The 15,941-nt window shown below is 48.0% G+C and overlaps 1 protein-coding gene across 4 annotated transcripts in view; it reads right to left on the bottom strand.

Moving 5' to 3' along the window:
* zbtb16a (zinc finger and BTB domain containing 16a) overlaps positions 1 to 15,941 on the bottom strand; it is a 78,725-nt gene that overhangs the window by 34,727 nt on the left and 28,057 nt on the right. For all 4 annotated transcript variants that reach the window (XM_057053883.1, XM_057053886.1, XM_057053884.1 and 1 more), the window contains exon 3: positions 11,259 to 11,356. In XM_057053883.1, coding sequence (XP_056909863.1) covers positions 11,259 to 11,356 — 98 coding nt within the window. The remainder of the gene's footprint in view (positions 1 to 11,258; positions 11,357 to 15,941) is intronic.

Raw genomic sequence — 15,941 nt, 5'->3', positions numbered from 1 at the left:
GCACGCACACACACACACACACAAACACACACACACACACACACACCACACACACACACACACAAACACACACACACACACACACACACACACACACACACACACACACACACACACACACACACACACACACACACCAGAGGCTGGCTGCTCCGCGAGCCTACAGAAACGTCTTATGTAACACTGAACTCGGGACCCAAAAACAGCAAAAATCCATAAACACACCCCTCCCCCACACACACAAAAACAGGCCGCCCCGCTATACTTATGAGGACCTGGTGCCCATTAAAAACAACAGTTTCCAGCAGCTCCGAATGTTTAATTATTCACTCAAATAGGACAAGATGACCTGAGCCGTCAAAATAGCTTTAATTCCACTCTCCTAAATCCACACACACACACACACACTGTATGTTGTCAGAACAATGAGTACAGACAACACATTCCCTCTCTCTCTATGTCTGTGCAAATCTGTGTGTGTTCTAACTTCGTACAGTTTTATTTACCTCAGTCTGTTATCAGCAGCACAGAGGACAGACATCAGCACTGCCTGTACCCTGCAGAGGAGGAGGTATCTACCCTTATGATCCTGGAACGACAGGCTCACAATAATAACAAAAGCGCAAAATATGTGTGTGCATGTGTGTGTCCTTCTAATAACGATTACCTGAGTATGAAGTGTGTGTGAATAGCTAATATTTTACTGCCCGTGCCATTAAAAGGTGGACAAATATTCATTAAGCCAGAGCAGCACAGATGTCTGCCAAGGGCCAAAATTCCTGGACCTGCTCCCTGTTCGGAATCCTGCTTCCCCGTCCTCCCACACTAACAGCGACCCAGCAGGATTTGGAAGGTCCAGCCAAGGTCCAGATCAGATGAATCTGAGGTATTTGGGTCAGACGTACACACAAAAGCATCGTCCAAATTCGTCCTGAAGCAAACATACAAGCGACGCTCTGGAAAATTTCTTCTCCTGCTCAGCTTCAACACACACACACACACACACCACACACACACACAACACACAGAAAAGTCTTCCAATGATGACCGCAACAGTTTGTATATGTGACCCAGAAATACGACAGAAGCCTCAAACTGCTGAACTGAAATCTCTGAAGGAGCAGAAGGAGACTGTGGGTTCAGTCAAAAATCGTCGCTAAGAAGTGACGTAACACCGATGTAAGAAGGTTCCCGGCGCCTGAGTGGAATCAGCGAACGATTAAGGTAAAGTAGAGAACGCAATAACCGATGGGACGCGTCAGAGGAGCAGATGATGTGTGTGTGTGTGTGTGTGTGTGTGTGTGTCTCGGGACCAGCCATCAGGAATGCACCCAGTGATGGCGCTAAAGAAGCGAACAGAGGAAGAAATCAAAGGAAGCGAGAGAGCGTGAGGAGGAGGAGAAGACGACGCTGAAGAGAGGAAACAGATGAAGACAGAATATTCAGGTCGGATTTGACATCTTTACGGTCTGTTGCTCTGAATAGGATGTCGAGGGACGCAGCAAAGCAGACAAATATTGACTCTCGCAATCACGCACTCTCTCTCTCTCTCTCACACTCACACACACACATTCACCTGATTCCTCTGACAGTAGCTGGATCAGGACACTTTTCTCCAGATCCAGGTCACAGACAGGAATCTTAGGATTCAGGACATTTTTAAACTTCCTCTGAGGTCTTTAACCCTGTAAAACCCCGCAGGTTTCTATGACTGTCTGTGAAATAAGGAAGGTAAATGCAACATCTTCCTAAATGCCAGTAAAGGTGGCTGAATAAAGAAAATAAGAGGCTGCACGTAAAAGCTGTCCCCGGTGGAAGAACCCTCACATGTGTCGCCACCACACCGACCCCCTCATCCGAACCCAGGCGGCTCTGGAGGTGAAAGGTGCCATGTGGTTCCAGCCTGGCCTTTAACCCCCCCTCTGATTAAAAAAGTGTCGGCATTACTGCTGCTGCACGTGAAGAAGGAAACCAGAGGAACCACCCAGGTGTGAAGAGGCAGGAAGTCTCTCACGAGTTCTGGTATTAACCCAGGGTGGTAATACAGAGACGAGCGGGTGGTCAACAGCTCGATTAGCTCACGTCAGCTTGTGGAGGCCAGAAATGATTTGAAATATTCACGGCTCAGACGTTTCTGGACGCGCGAGCGCGACCAGCAGCTGAACCTTCACCTCAGGGAGCCAGCTGCAGGGAACCTGTGCTGTAAATACATTTATAGTTTCAGGGAGGAAGAGGAGGGACCACTGCTGGATGGTCTGCTGCCCTGTGGGGGAGGAAGACGTGGAGGTTGATGTTTGGGCTGATCTCACAGGCAGAATCCGTTGGTTTCCCTTCACCCTCTTCGGAGGAAGAAATGAGGAAAAGCCGACTGATCCAAACTGTTAAAGACAACCCAGTTAACCAGGCCAGAGTCTTACCCACAAATGAGCAGAGCCCCCCCCCCATCTCCAGGTCAATAACCTGTAAAGATTTAGTGTTTAGTGCCCATTATTTCCTGCCTTCAAGTCACACGCTGTCAAAGGCAGCAGAGTTTATTAGGCGGCCCCTCCAGGACTTTGGCGCTTTCAGACACGCAGCAAAGCTCGGTTTCGGTAAATTCCGCGACCCAAAAGGGTTAAATGCGGAGTAAAGAAAAAACTGACGGAACGAAATGTGAAGGACAAAAAATGTCCTGGAGAACATCAAACATTGCAAACGCTCGTCTTGATTCTCCGTTGCCGTTACTCGTTAAACCTAAAAACCACGGACGCTGGAGGTACGACACCGTCCATCGGACGCCATCTTCGGATCTTCAGCTGGCTGCTTGAATCGAAGGTCTATGCTGGTCAAAAGCTTTGCTCCGTATTAGAAGGGAAGACGTTCCACAGACACCCGCCGCTGGACCGGACCAGCGATCCTGAAGCGTGCGAGGGGGAACTCAAAGGGTAAACAGGTTTGGTGTCTGGATGTTCCCACACATAATGAATCATTATGGAAAAGAACAGTTGAAGAGTTGTGATGTAACTGGGTTCAGCTCAGGGAACCAGGCCGAGCTGAGCCAACAGAGAGGAGCGATCCAACAGCAGGAAACGCTTCCAACCTGCCCTCTTTCCCTTTTTACTGCAATCAGGTGCGCTCATTTACATACTTGTTTAATAAGTTTGATTCCAAAAATGTGGTCTTTTAAATCTTCCACATAAAAACAGAAAGCGCCGACTTCAAACGGCCAAATTGGATCAATTAGCGAAATCTCGCAACCAGTTATTTTGGTGTACAACAGAACCGCTGCCAAACGGCACCGAGCAGAGCCGTGAAGTCATGTGTCGGTCCGACAAACATGGTTTGGGCATGAGAGGATGACTCGATTAATAAAAAGGAGAAAACCAGAGCAGCGGCAGCCTCGTGACCGAGGTCCGATTACCATTTATGAGTCCAGCCTTCGTCTGCTGCTTCATGATGCTGCAGCCGACTTCAACAGATGCTGCTCACAGCCGATCAACTGCATCATGCAAACGCACTCGCTACATAAAGAGCAGACAGGGAGCTGGGAAGGACCGACTAACAGGTCTCCTTAAAGCAGAAACTCTGAGGAACGCGGAAAATACTAACAATCGGGGGGGTGGGGGGTGTGAAAACGCGGTTCCGGTCTCAGTTCAGCAGATTTCATCATCGAACTTCAGAGTAGAAAATAACCACGGCGCAGTTATAGTTTGGATTTGAGGACTTGCAGGAGGCCTCAGACCTGATACGGTAGAGGTAATGACAGCTGCTGGCAGCCCCCCTGCGTGTGTGTGTGTGTGTGTGTGTGTGTGTGTGTGTGTGTTGGAGGCGCTTACAATCAGCTGAGGCAGAAATAGGCCAAATAGCGAGCGTATGGTTCAGAGAGTTCAGCCATCCTCTCCACTTCTCACACTGAGCTTTTTTATACGCTTGTTGTTTCTCTGGCTTCAGTAAAACATTCCCAGGATACAGATTTCAGAATTCCCACTCCTGACCCGAGGAGGACGGCGACTTCTAGGATCTATCCTGGGGTTTTAGCCTCAGATTAAGAACTGCGAGGGAGAAGCGCACGATTCCTGCTCCACCGTCTACTTTCGACCATGACTGGTGAAACACGCCACGCTCTTCCGTAACCATCTCCGCATTATTTGATCATTAAAGTCTAACAAGGGTGCTCACATTAACCGTGTTGGTTGGAATATCCTCATCGCTTTTCACCTTCAGACTAAACTCAACATGTTTGCCACATCTGCCAGCAAACCCCCTGATTATCACCTCCATCAATCACGCCCAAAAGTTACTAATAAAGATTCCATCCGTTGGGTTGGAACAAAGATGAAACTTTAATGATCCGTCTTAAACTGTTCAAACTGTTCCGCCAGCACAACATGTGACTGGGGAGCGTTCCAATTCTCTCTGCTGGATGTGTGTTTTTGATGTCGGAGCAGCTCATTTATTCGCTTGATTGAAACATCTCGAGCTGACAGAGAGTCTCGGTCGTTTCAAAGGTTTCCGCGGGCGTGAAAGTGGGTGACAGTTTGACAGAAACACGGTTCTGGTGCCGTGCGTGAACTCATTATGTCTCTTTATGTGGCTCAGCCGAGGCCAACGGAGACGTGTTTGCATATTTAGTGGACGCGTTTCGCTCCGGCTCTGGACATTTCTACAGAAACTCTCCTTAAAGTCATGTTTGCAGCTCGTTGGCGTCTGAGAACGCCGACGATTCCCTGACCAGCCTCCTCATCACCTCCGATCCCACTTAAATCTCACAAATGCAGCTGTGACAAGATGAGATGTAAAAAGTCGAGCAGCTAATTGTGGCGGGTCGGCCCAAACCCTTCTCTTGGGGGTGGGGGGGTTGCTGGGGATTGAAGTGCGGCTCCCCCAGACCAGCAGTATTAGTATTCCGGGGCCACTTGCTTGTTTTCAACAGTTATAGCACAATATCCATGCTCTGCTTTTATGTGGCACCTCCCAGTGGAATTAGCGGCATAAAAGCGATCCTTGTGTGTCCTGGCTACTTCCACATGGCTTTGGGAGCGCTTTTATCTCCTCCCTGTGCCTCGCTCGCTCCAGCTCTTTTCACGCTCTCCTCCTTTCTTCTCCCCCCCCCCCATCCTCCATCCACACATGAAAGCGCCGTCGGCAGATCTTTGCTCAGCCGCCTTCATTCTCTCTTCATCCCCAAAATATAAAAGTTTCAAAGAGCGTTTCACGAGGGAGCTCTTTCATAAATGGGATTCATAGCTTTCTAATCTGCGCTCCGAAATTGATCTAAAAAGTTTCCCAGAGCTATCGGACAACTTACATAATGCAATAAAATGGTTGTGCCAGGGAGAATATTTACTTTTATTAACATGTGTCCCATACCCCCCCCCCCCCAATCTTTTCTTATCAGGACCGGCTTATTAGCTGTAATGACATTAACTTTACAGTCACAAACACATTTCTGGGGAAGCAGAAACACGTGGCAGCCGCAAGCCAAAGCCTTCGACTTTTATTCCATAATACAGCGGCTGAGTCCTGCTGTTCATTCATCCGCCCGTCTCGTGGTTCACTTATCAATTGTCCGGCCGCTCGGTTGACACGGGAACGGCTGCAGCCGTGACCGGAGGCTGTGTGCAGGAGCGGAGCGGACGGGCCGAAAGCGCGTGTTTACACCGATGTCAAATCTGTCTAATTACACACGCCGTCGTGACACAATGAAGGACCTGTCACAATTGAATTTGTGTCAATGTCAGTGAATACCAGAGGCTCATTACACACACGCACGCAGCCACAAGTGAAGATCTAATAAGCAGTGTGAATGTGTGACCCACTGTTATCTGGTTAGCGGGATAATGCTGCTGTCACTGCTGCAGAATCTCAGGTATTTCTGGGATGATTGTCTCAGGAATCCAACACAACCTCAGTGTCCTCAGAGCGTCGCAGATGCCCAATTCTCTCTCTCCCTCTCACACACACACCACACACACACACACACACACACACACACACACACACTTGTACATTAAATGAGATGCGGAAACAAATATTAAATCTGTTATCTTTTATTCCCAGAGTTTGAAAGACAGTCTGGACACGTGGTGCGCGAGCTCGTCTCACACGTCTGCGTTTTTCTGTCAGTTTTACAGTCGCAACGGAAAGCACGTGCGCTCGCGCGCACCGAGCACCACGAATCCATACTAGCCACAGGCTCCTCTCCAATCTATTTTCTGCTCAGCTGGTTTTAAATGAAGTTATTATGACTCATTAAAATGCCCACAAGCTTGTGGAAGTTGGCCAATTACGATTTAAATTTAGCCTCCTGCTCACAGCCTTGCCCCCCCCCCCCCCTTCACTGCTTTGCTGCGTGTCGGGGGTTTTAAAACGCACAGTTGACGTGCACAAGCGCTCCCTGTCACGCAAGAGGAAGGGAATATCTTCACAAAACTGTGCGATTTCATATCAAAGAGAGAAATAAAACAGGACTTGTAACATGTGCTGTCCAGACGTGCAACAGAACCCCATAAATGTGGCTTTTACCACTAATTGCTATGCAGAACAGCACAACTGGACCTGGCCAGCACCACACATACCAACAAACACATGATTTCAAGCTTTCCTCGGTCAAACACAAGCCTTCCTTTTATTCTTCAGAGACTCAAAGGCAGCAAATAGAATCAAAAATGTTTTGTTTTTCCCACTTTTGCAGATTAAAAGCAGGCTGGGTTTGTCACATGTAACGGACACCTGAGGTGTCCGCGCCTGCTCCTGGAGGCTCAGCACCACACAGGGCTTTTATTCTCTCTGCTCCAGTGTCTTTAAAGCAGGACTTATTGTGTGCAGATAAGTGCCACCAGGGACTCACAATCAGCTCTGCCCTGCTGTCATCCGGATGCCCCGAGACGGTCTAAAGGACCCCTCACCTAAAAAAAGACTCTCCCAGAATACCTGGAGACCAGCCCGAGCAATTCCACCTGATCCTGCTTTAGCCCACCCCAGCCCCCCCTGAGCCACATTCACTGTTTAGCCCTGGAACCTACCACACAACCTAATTTTAACGCACAACCACAGGCAACAAACACCGGTGGCCTCTTTGTTTTTGTTGTTTTTTTTAAAACTCCGAGTGTGTTTGTGCGTTCTTGTGCGTGAGAGTACAAGGAGCACTCAGATGTCCAGGAGAGTAAATTAATGGCAGACTTTTGCAATAATTGACTTTTTAACACATGCACATATACAACACACTCTCTCTCTCTCACACACACACACACACACACACACACACATCTGACAACAAGGCTGCTGGGAGGAGGGAGGCCTGGTGAAGCGAATCCAAAATTCATTCGGCTGCATTCTTGTTTTGAGCAAAAGGCACAAAGTGTACTGTACTGAGAGGCCATAAAGACTCTCACCAAAAAAAGAAAGGAGCCAAAAAAAAAAAAGCAAAAGCAGCCACCGGTAGACACGCAGACGTTTCGGCAATCACCCTCCATCAAAACACTTTGTCTCGCATACAAAAATAAGACTTGGCATCCGAGCGGAATACCAAATCAGGTCCATTAAGGGAGCACAGGGGCACTCGCTACTTAGCAACCAAAAGGATTTAAAGCGGCAATCTCCCTGTAATAAAAGCAATAGGATCACATCCTTCAAGTCTAAAATAGAGGGGGCTGGCAGGTCAACATTAAACTCTCCCTGTTAACTTTCCGATTGACAACCTTCGGGTGTAACTGACGCCACAGAGAACAGAGAGGATGCGTTAGCTTGGCTGCTAATCTAGCAAAGCCGCTTGTAATAGAATCAGTAATATTTGGAGGAAAATTCATCTGTTTCATATCTTGTAAACAAGAGTAGATGGAATTCTGGAGTGTGTCACTGTTGACAGAGCTTCTGCCGACATTTAAAGGTGAAACGTTGGATTTCTGAAAACAAGCAGATTAGCGTGTGACTCAATTCAACAATTGGCGCCAGTGAATCAAACATATTACTCTCATAAGACAAATGAAGGCAGCACGAAGAACTCAGACGGTGTCCCTAATTAAGATTCACCATGGACAAACTGATTTGCATCCTTCTTAAAGTATGCGCCGCCTATGGATTAATTACTTAACCCTTCGGTTAATTTGCGACCGCAGGAATGTCAAAATCCAAGATCAAATCGGAGCCGTGCTGACCGGCAAGCAGCCACAAGTGTCACAGCAGACATTTAACAAAAGACATTTCAGATCTGTCTGTGTTCTTCCAGACACCAATCTGCCCCCCCCCCCCATCAGACGACTCATCACCCTCACACGCCATTTCCAGGAAGCTGGCAGCGCAGGTACACAGAGTTCTGATGAAGGAGCCCAGCTGCTCAGAACAGCACGTATCCAGTGAAGTCACATTAGCTGATGAAGGAGCTCTACCCGCCCCCCCCTCCCCCCGACACACATCCACACACACACCACCCCTCCAGGCTGTGAGAGGAAATAAAAATAATAATAAGCCTGTGCCAATCGCTGAAGCTGTGGCCACCTCTGTGGCATCACCTCAACATAACCCCCCCCCAATAAATGTAACAGAACCCAGCTGAGATTCTTCCAGCTGTATAATCCGTGTGAACAGGAAATCGGCAGGTCAGACCTCGGCAGGCGCGGGGGGAGGGCGGGGGGGTGTTACACAAAATCAGCTGTTGTGAAAAAAAGAAATTCAACATAAAACCAGGATTTTTTTTTTTCATAAATTACGTCTTTTCCTGCTCCAAGCTTTAAATAGACCCCCCACCCCCAACCCACACACAGACACACACGCACATCATGTCTGTCCTCTCACTCATGCACACACACATTTAGGAATTTGTGGTCTGGAAGGCAGTCAACTTTCATTAATTTCTGGGTTTGGGTACAGTACAGCGTGTTCCTGGACTCACATCTGCGAGCGATCATAAATGCAGGAATGCTGGCAGAACATCCAGACCTGCCGGCACAAATATGTCGTCATCGCTGTGAGGGAAGAACCAGGCGACTACCCAAAACAGCCCAGCGAGGCCGACGAGCCAAGCGGCAAAACCGTCGTGATACGGAAAGCGCCGCCTTGCAAAGCTCTTATCAAAATTCTTTGCATTTTTCCCCCTCTCCTTATTTATCTTTTATTTTCACTCCCACGTGGATTTAGGAGAGACTGGCACGGCAGGGGCAACGCTGATATACGAACAAGTGAGCGCACATCACTGAAGAGTTAAAAGTTATTGGCCTAAAATGCTTTTTCTTAGCAAATAGTGTTGGTCAACATCAACTCCCTGCAAGACAAAGTGCAAATCTGGAAATACTAAACTGTACTGGCTGACTAACACATACCAAACCAGTGAAGCCAGTGGGACAAACCATCACAGTCTATCAAGAGATCAAAAGAGGGGATTAAATCTGTGTTACTGTTGTAATTAACACCGACATCCCTGAATCATAGTACAACTCGCGGCCTGGGGAGGCGCCGGTGAGTCGAGCCTGAACCCGAAGGCCCACATTTGTGCTGAGGCGCGAGGGTCACGATTAAGACGTGGTGGCACTTTTAAGGGTCACGTCTTGTCTGTAAGTCACAACGAACTCCACCGACGGGTGTTGCTGGAGAGGCTTATGGGTAATCTCGTTATGCTGCACAACAGCCTGACAACGATGGGGCAGAAGGCCTTAAAGAAGCCATTTTTCTATATGGCGGCAGCCTGACTGGACCGTGTCCACGGTTTCACCAAAACTGGCGGCATCGAGGTCTTCCCACGTTCGGGTCTCACTGGGCTTTTCTGTCAGCATCAACCTGCAGACGTGAGCGGTAACCCAGGAATGTTTGGGTCCTGGATGCCTCAGGCAGACGTCACAGTAGGACCATCTCTGCCTCTGATCAATCCTAAAGCGCCGCTTTGACCGCAGCACGAGGTGAGAAAGAGTCAAACATTCGTCCGAGTGTTGGGCCGAGACTAAAAAATAAAACACCGAGAGCCACAAAGAGATGACAGGAACAAAACAAATAGCTGGCAGAGGACAGACTGTACATACTGTACCAATGGCTGCACGCCCAGGGTGGAAACACGCCAAGCACAACAGACAACAAGACACGCAGGCAGCGCAGAAACAACCGGAGCGACGCTCCACATGCAGAAGCTACAAGTTCCAGTCAACAGTCGTCTGTCTTCCCCATATGAAGCCGATCCTGTGGGGGTGGTGGTTGGGGGGTGTCATCGTTACAGAGAGACACTATAAAAAAGGTGGCGTCAGAATCCCTGAAAGTCAAACAGTGGAGGAGGCTGCGGAGGTGGAGGAGACGAGGTGACAGCGCCGTCTCTTCGCTAACCGTTGCACAAGTGCTCGTCTCATCTTCCACGGCCGACCAAAGCGGCGATGAATGGATGCCGGTGTTCAGCAGTGCCGGGTGACGCCGCGTGACAACGCCGCTCGCTCCAAAGACCAAAGCGGAGCGAAAAAAGTTTGTTCACTCTCTGCGACTAAAAATACCGTGCCCACATCCTCGACGCGTCGCCTCTCTGAAGGTGAAGCGCGGTTGGTTCTTCCTGGAGTCGCGGAAAACTGAGGCTTATTAATAACGACGCCACTGGAATCTCTCCAACCGAATTTCTACCGAAATGTAGCAACAGGAAGCCGCTCAAGGACAGGTCGCTCGAGGTCACGCTCGCACAACAATAATCGGACCCGATCTCTGGTTACATTCAGCAACATTCTCCATCCTTCACGGGAGGATTAACAGTTGTTCTCTGAGGTTTTGGGCTTTAACGCCTTAACGACTGTTAGCACTCATTTAGGGCTTTGCGATATCTTTATACGTTTCCATTTGTCTGATAAACGTAACAGATCAGCTGCCAAATGTCCCCGAGGGGCCACCGTATAGTGAAAGCAGCTGAGAGAAGGGGGCTGATGGGATACGCACGAGTGTTTGGGTTCGTCAGAAACGCTAATGTGTGTTTCAGACCCGTCCGGTGCAGACATGACGCGTTTATAAAGGGGAAATCCCAACACAAGGCTCATCCGAGTGCTGATGCTTATTGGGAAGTGGAACAGTCAAAGTCTTCAGCTGCAAGAGCTTCAAAGGGTATAAAAGAGCAGATTTAGCACCCCTGAAACAGCATTTTTACCGGGACCGGGATAAGATCCATGATCGGCTGCAGAGAAACTTCATTTTACTGGATTTAATTAAAGAATTGGGACTTCCGACCTGTGTGCCTAAACAGCAAGGAAACTTTAAAGGTCTGCGGCGAGCTCTGGAGTCCAGAACCCTGGCAGAACCGTCCGGTATCGGTGTTGAGTGCGTACCTGAGTGCGACAGCAGATGCATTCGTAGGCGAAGGCTGTCCAGGAAGCTCTTCCCGCACAGCTCACAGCCGTAGGTCTTCATTCCGCTGTGCATCTTCCTGCGGAAACAGGAAATTGTTTAATGTCGGGACGCTCCACGCTAACATGCTAACAGGACGCAGTCCATCGTTAACCCACTTCCACCCTCCCGTAAATCTGAAGACGTGATCATGTGAAGTGCTGCAGCGGCGTCAGAGAGAAATGTGATGATTTATTCAGGCCGGAGAGCTTTTCTGAGTGCCGCCGTCTAAACTTTGAGCTGCTGTGCAGCTGGAAGCCAGAGTCAGTCATTAAGCTTTAACACAGTTTGAGGTCAGCACAGACTCAGGTTCAATATTTGATTACATACTAAAGGCCTCAGAGGTTAGCTAACTAAATAACATCTGACAAAACCGAGTCTGACCTCACCTCCTGTTACGAAATCATCAAAGAGCCGGCGGCTGAGGACAAAAGCTGTTACTGCAGACAGATAACGGACAGAAGGAGCGCCAGTAATTAAACGCACGTTCTCCTGCTTTAAAGCTGCCCACAAAATTAGGAGCTTTAAAATGAAGTCAGAACTTGAAGCACTTTTAAGGGTTTTCACCATTTTCTGACTAATTTCCCAAGAAATTTAAATAAGATGCCGAATATGACTGGAGCAGAATTGGGATCACTTTAGTTCCTTTTAGCCAAATAAATGAATCATTTGGAATCTGATTTTTTTTACCCTCCCCTTTATATGCAAAAACAAGTGCAAATTTTGACTTATTTAGAGTTTTTGATTTGAAGGTTTTTATTTAACAAAAGAGTGAATAAAAAAAATGCAAAAGCAACATTTGGTCACTTTTCTACAATTCTGTCATATTAGATTTATTTTTAGAATTTTTTAAAATTTCACTGTAAAAAAAATGATCAAACCCTTTTTTACCAGTTACACCACCTCAACATGTTTTAGACGGTTGCTGTCTGATGATTATGGGATTTATTTGAACCTGTAAACTCCTGGAGAGGAGTCAGAACAGAACCTTTTCATCTTTACAAATATTGGATCTCTCAGGTGATCCAGAGAGTTCGGGACCAGATCAAACACGTCTGATCGGGATGTGACCAGAATTCTGCTCAGTGATGTGAAACAATCAGCCAGAGGAGTTTGATGAAACTCTAATTTGATTTCTCTTTAATGCAACATTTCCCATTTACAGTAAAGACTCGTCTAATCATGATGCACATTAATAATTCATTAACAAGAATTAAACTACTTCTCACCCACACTCAGGAGAAAGAGCCAAAACATTAATAAATGCATAAACACCTAATTAGGAATAATAACTGTTAAGTTATTTACAGCTTATAACAAAATAAATGATAATACATTTAATTTTCTCTTCCAAGTTTTGGGAACGATCCTATGAATTTCAATGGCGTTCGGGATGATTTGGACGCCAAAACAACCCGACTGAACCGCAGTCGCGAGCGAAATCTCAGGGTGGAAGCGCGTGTTTGCGGTTTAAAGGTCTCGCTCGGCCACTCGTGCTGCGATCTGATGAGAACACGGCGAATCTGGACGCCACACAAAGCCTTGGAGGCCCTTTGTGCGCGTCCCTCCGTCTGGCCATTGTGGCCGGCAGACAGAGCCGATAAGCTGCGGATGGACCGATTATTAAAGCTGCTGCCGCCGTGTTCACGGTGAGGACGTGTGTGTTTGTCCCCGGCGCAGTGTGTCGCGTTTAAGTCCGGCGGCTGATGCTGCCGAGTGAAACGGCGCATTAGCTCGTGTTCAACAGAATGTTAACAGCAGCCGTTCCACTAATTCACTCTCTGAATGGGAGGCTGAGGAGTTTTAGGAGGAACGCTAACGACGCTCCATCTCTTGGCATTTAACGGTATTTTACAGTGTCGGGAAGATCGACGCGCCGCGGCTGAACGGGGGAGGAAGGCGGACGTCGGCTCCTCCTGCCGGATCAGCTTTGTTTTACGCTTCGACGACTTTGGTCAGACCGTCGGGTTGACGACGTCCCGAGAATTCAACGTGGAATTCTGGTGTCAGACGAAGAGCCTCCGGTAGCTTCCCACCGAGACACGTTCGATGGTGATGATGGGCTCCGGATCGCCCACCAAATATCACAAATATCAGTGTGCACGACGGGAGCTTCAGAACTGAACATCTGAGCAACAAACGGAAGCGTTGAGTCACTTTTGATTCCCGTTTGATCTCCAACATCTGGCAGAGCAGCAGAGCCGGACTGATGCCGCGCCACATAATCAAAACTGTACTTTTCTGAGATGGGAAAAAAGAACAAAAACACCCCCAAAAAACGGCGGCACGTCTGCTGCATTTTTAAGAACCGTCAGAAAACATCTTTATACCTTCAGTCAAGTAACATCCACCAACTGAGAGGGAAAAAAGAACAAAATCAGCACGTTCAGAAGGATCAAATGTTTGAGTTTAACTCCGACGAGGCTGTAATGCGGCAAAAATTAAATATTCTCTCTCTGCTCTGACTCAGTCATTTAACAGGAGCCTCACACAGGTGTGTGTGTGTGTGTGTGTGTGTGTGTGTGTGTGTGTGTGATTTGAAACAGACTGTAGCCATTAAGGAAGTGCACATAAACCTTAGTGAGGCCATTTACTCAGTTAATAATCGACTTTGTCCAACAGTCAAATCTGACAGCAGCAGTAAATTTGAAATTTATGTCAACAAAACATACGCTGATTGCCTCACGGCGTGAGCGTCCTCGTAAACCACCCATCCCCCCCCCCCCCCCCACACACACACACTTCCCCACCACCACCACCAAGAGTTTGAGACAATTAGAGACTGGGACATTTCATCATCACGCCCCTTGAACCTCGCTGGTCCGCTCATCAACAGACACCAGAACTGCTCAGATACGAACGTCCAAATTCTTAGAAATCTGAGATATTATAAAACGACAAAGTCATTTTTCCTTCTGCAAATGAGCTTTTTGCATTGGGATCCGCGCGTTTCCTGCTGGGACGTCTCAGGCAGCCCTGTCTGTCGATGACGCAACGCACGGCAACGACGTGCGATTATTCCAGATTTACCGTTATCGACAGAACCAGTAAAGGCACGTCTGACCAGCACCTCTTCGTCCTCATTCCCTCGTCTTCGCCGCTAGGTGAAAACTGCTTCGGGTCAGAGACGCGGAACGTGACGGACCGGGAGCTGAGGCGGAACTGGAGGTCAGGTCAAAGTTTCGGTTTTTGGAGGACGAGCTGGAATCAGAGACGCTGAGCCGACGCTCACCTTGTACCGCTCAGCCTTCAGTCCGAAAACAAACAACTGCGCGCTGAGCCAAAACGGGCCAGCGGAACACTCCGATGCGATGAAAACGGAACCGAGGAAACAGACCTCTGCTCTGCTTCAACCCATTCCGGAGAATATCAGGGAATCTTTGGCCGTTTGCCCAGAGGAGGAGAATAAACGAGGCCTCTGCAGCATCAGAGGACGGAATGTGACATTAAAAGCAAACAAAGAGGAGTTTTAAAAATGACGTGTGGCGTAAGTGGGATAATGGACTCCGTAGGGAAGCGCCGGACCAATGGGCGCACGCACATGCGCTTAAAAGTGCCACCAACACGACCTCCTGTCAGACAGAACAAAAGGCAAAATGATGCAAGAGGTGATCCGCCGACAATATGCTGCCGGATCCTAATGTGCCGCCGCCACCTCTCATTTCAGTCCCCTGACAGACGGAGACGCAGAGGACAAACGGCGTGGATTTGCAGCCCATTAGAGGGCCGGACCGGAGTCACGGGGTGGGGAGGAGAGAGAGGGGGGAGACGGACACGACGGCATCCTCGCCGACAGAAAGCAAGAACGTTGACACGTCGCTGAGCGGCAGCTCTTCCTCACAGATAAGACCCCGTTTGTTTTGAGCACCTTTACGTTCACCCCGTCCGTGTCTGTCTGCAGCAGGTGGAAAAAGAAGCGCTCCCTTTCTGTCATTTTATTCCTGCCACCCGTCTGTCTGCGATCAATCAGAATGTACCAGGCAGGCTGCCGTAACAGCGCTCCACTGTTTATCCCGAGTCCTCCCGCACATATCAATGACCCCCCTCCCCACACACACACACTCACACACACACACACACACACACACTACCCTCCGCCCCTACTCTGCTGGGCAGACGTTCATAGAAATTCAAGCCACACACACCGACGGCGAGGCAATCGCGTCTAGCAGGGACGGTTCTCAGACAGAAGAGACGGGGAGGGGGCCGCCGCCGCCGCCGCCGCCTTTCAGTTTGTCCTTTATATCCATCACCTTTACTGATGCTCTGGAATTTCTAATCTTACACTCCAAAATAATCCTGAATCTTGTGGGATGAAATAACTATTCTGATAAGTTTTATTTCATTGATTTGAAATTTCTTTTACATGTGAAAAGTTTTATATTTTAGGTTTATTTGGGAGACAAAAAAATTGAACGTTATTAAAAATTGAATGTTATAACTTTTTTTTTTTTAACTCCATCAATTTCTATTTAATGTTTCAGGGACAGAGAACTCATTAATACATCAATAATTAACAGAGCGATACGGAGAGTTTTTGCGAGTAAAAACTAAAGAGAGATATTTTAGAAAAGAAAATTCAATTAGGAGGAAAGATTTATTAGATAAATACAAAAAAAAATTGA

Source organism: Takifugu flavidus, chromosome 14 (genome assembly GCF_003711565.1).
Source record: "Takifugu flavidus isolate HTHZ2018 chromosome 14, ASM371156v2, whole genome shotgun sequence".
Classification (NCBI taxonomy): domain Eukaryota; kingdom Metazoa; phylum Chordata; class Actinopteri; order Tetraodontiformes; family Tetraodontidae; genus Takifugu; species Takifugu flavidus.
This window is presented reverse-complemented; position numbering and strand designations above follow the sequence as displayed.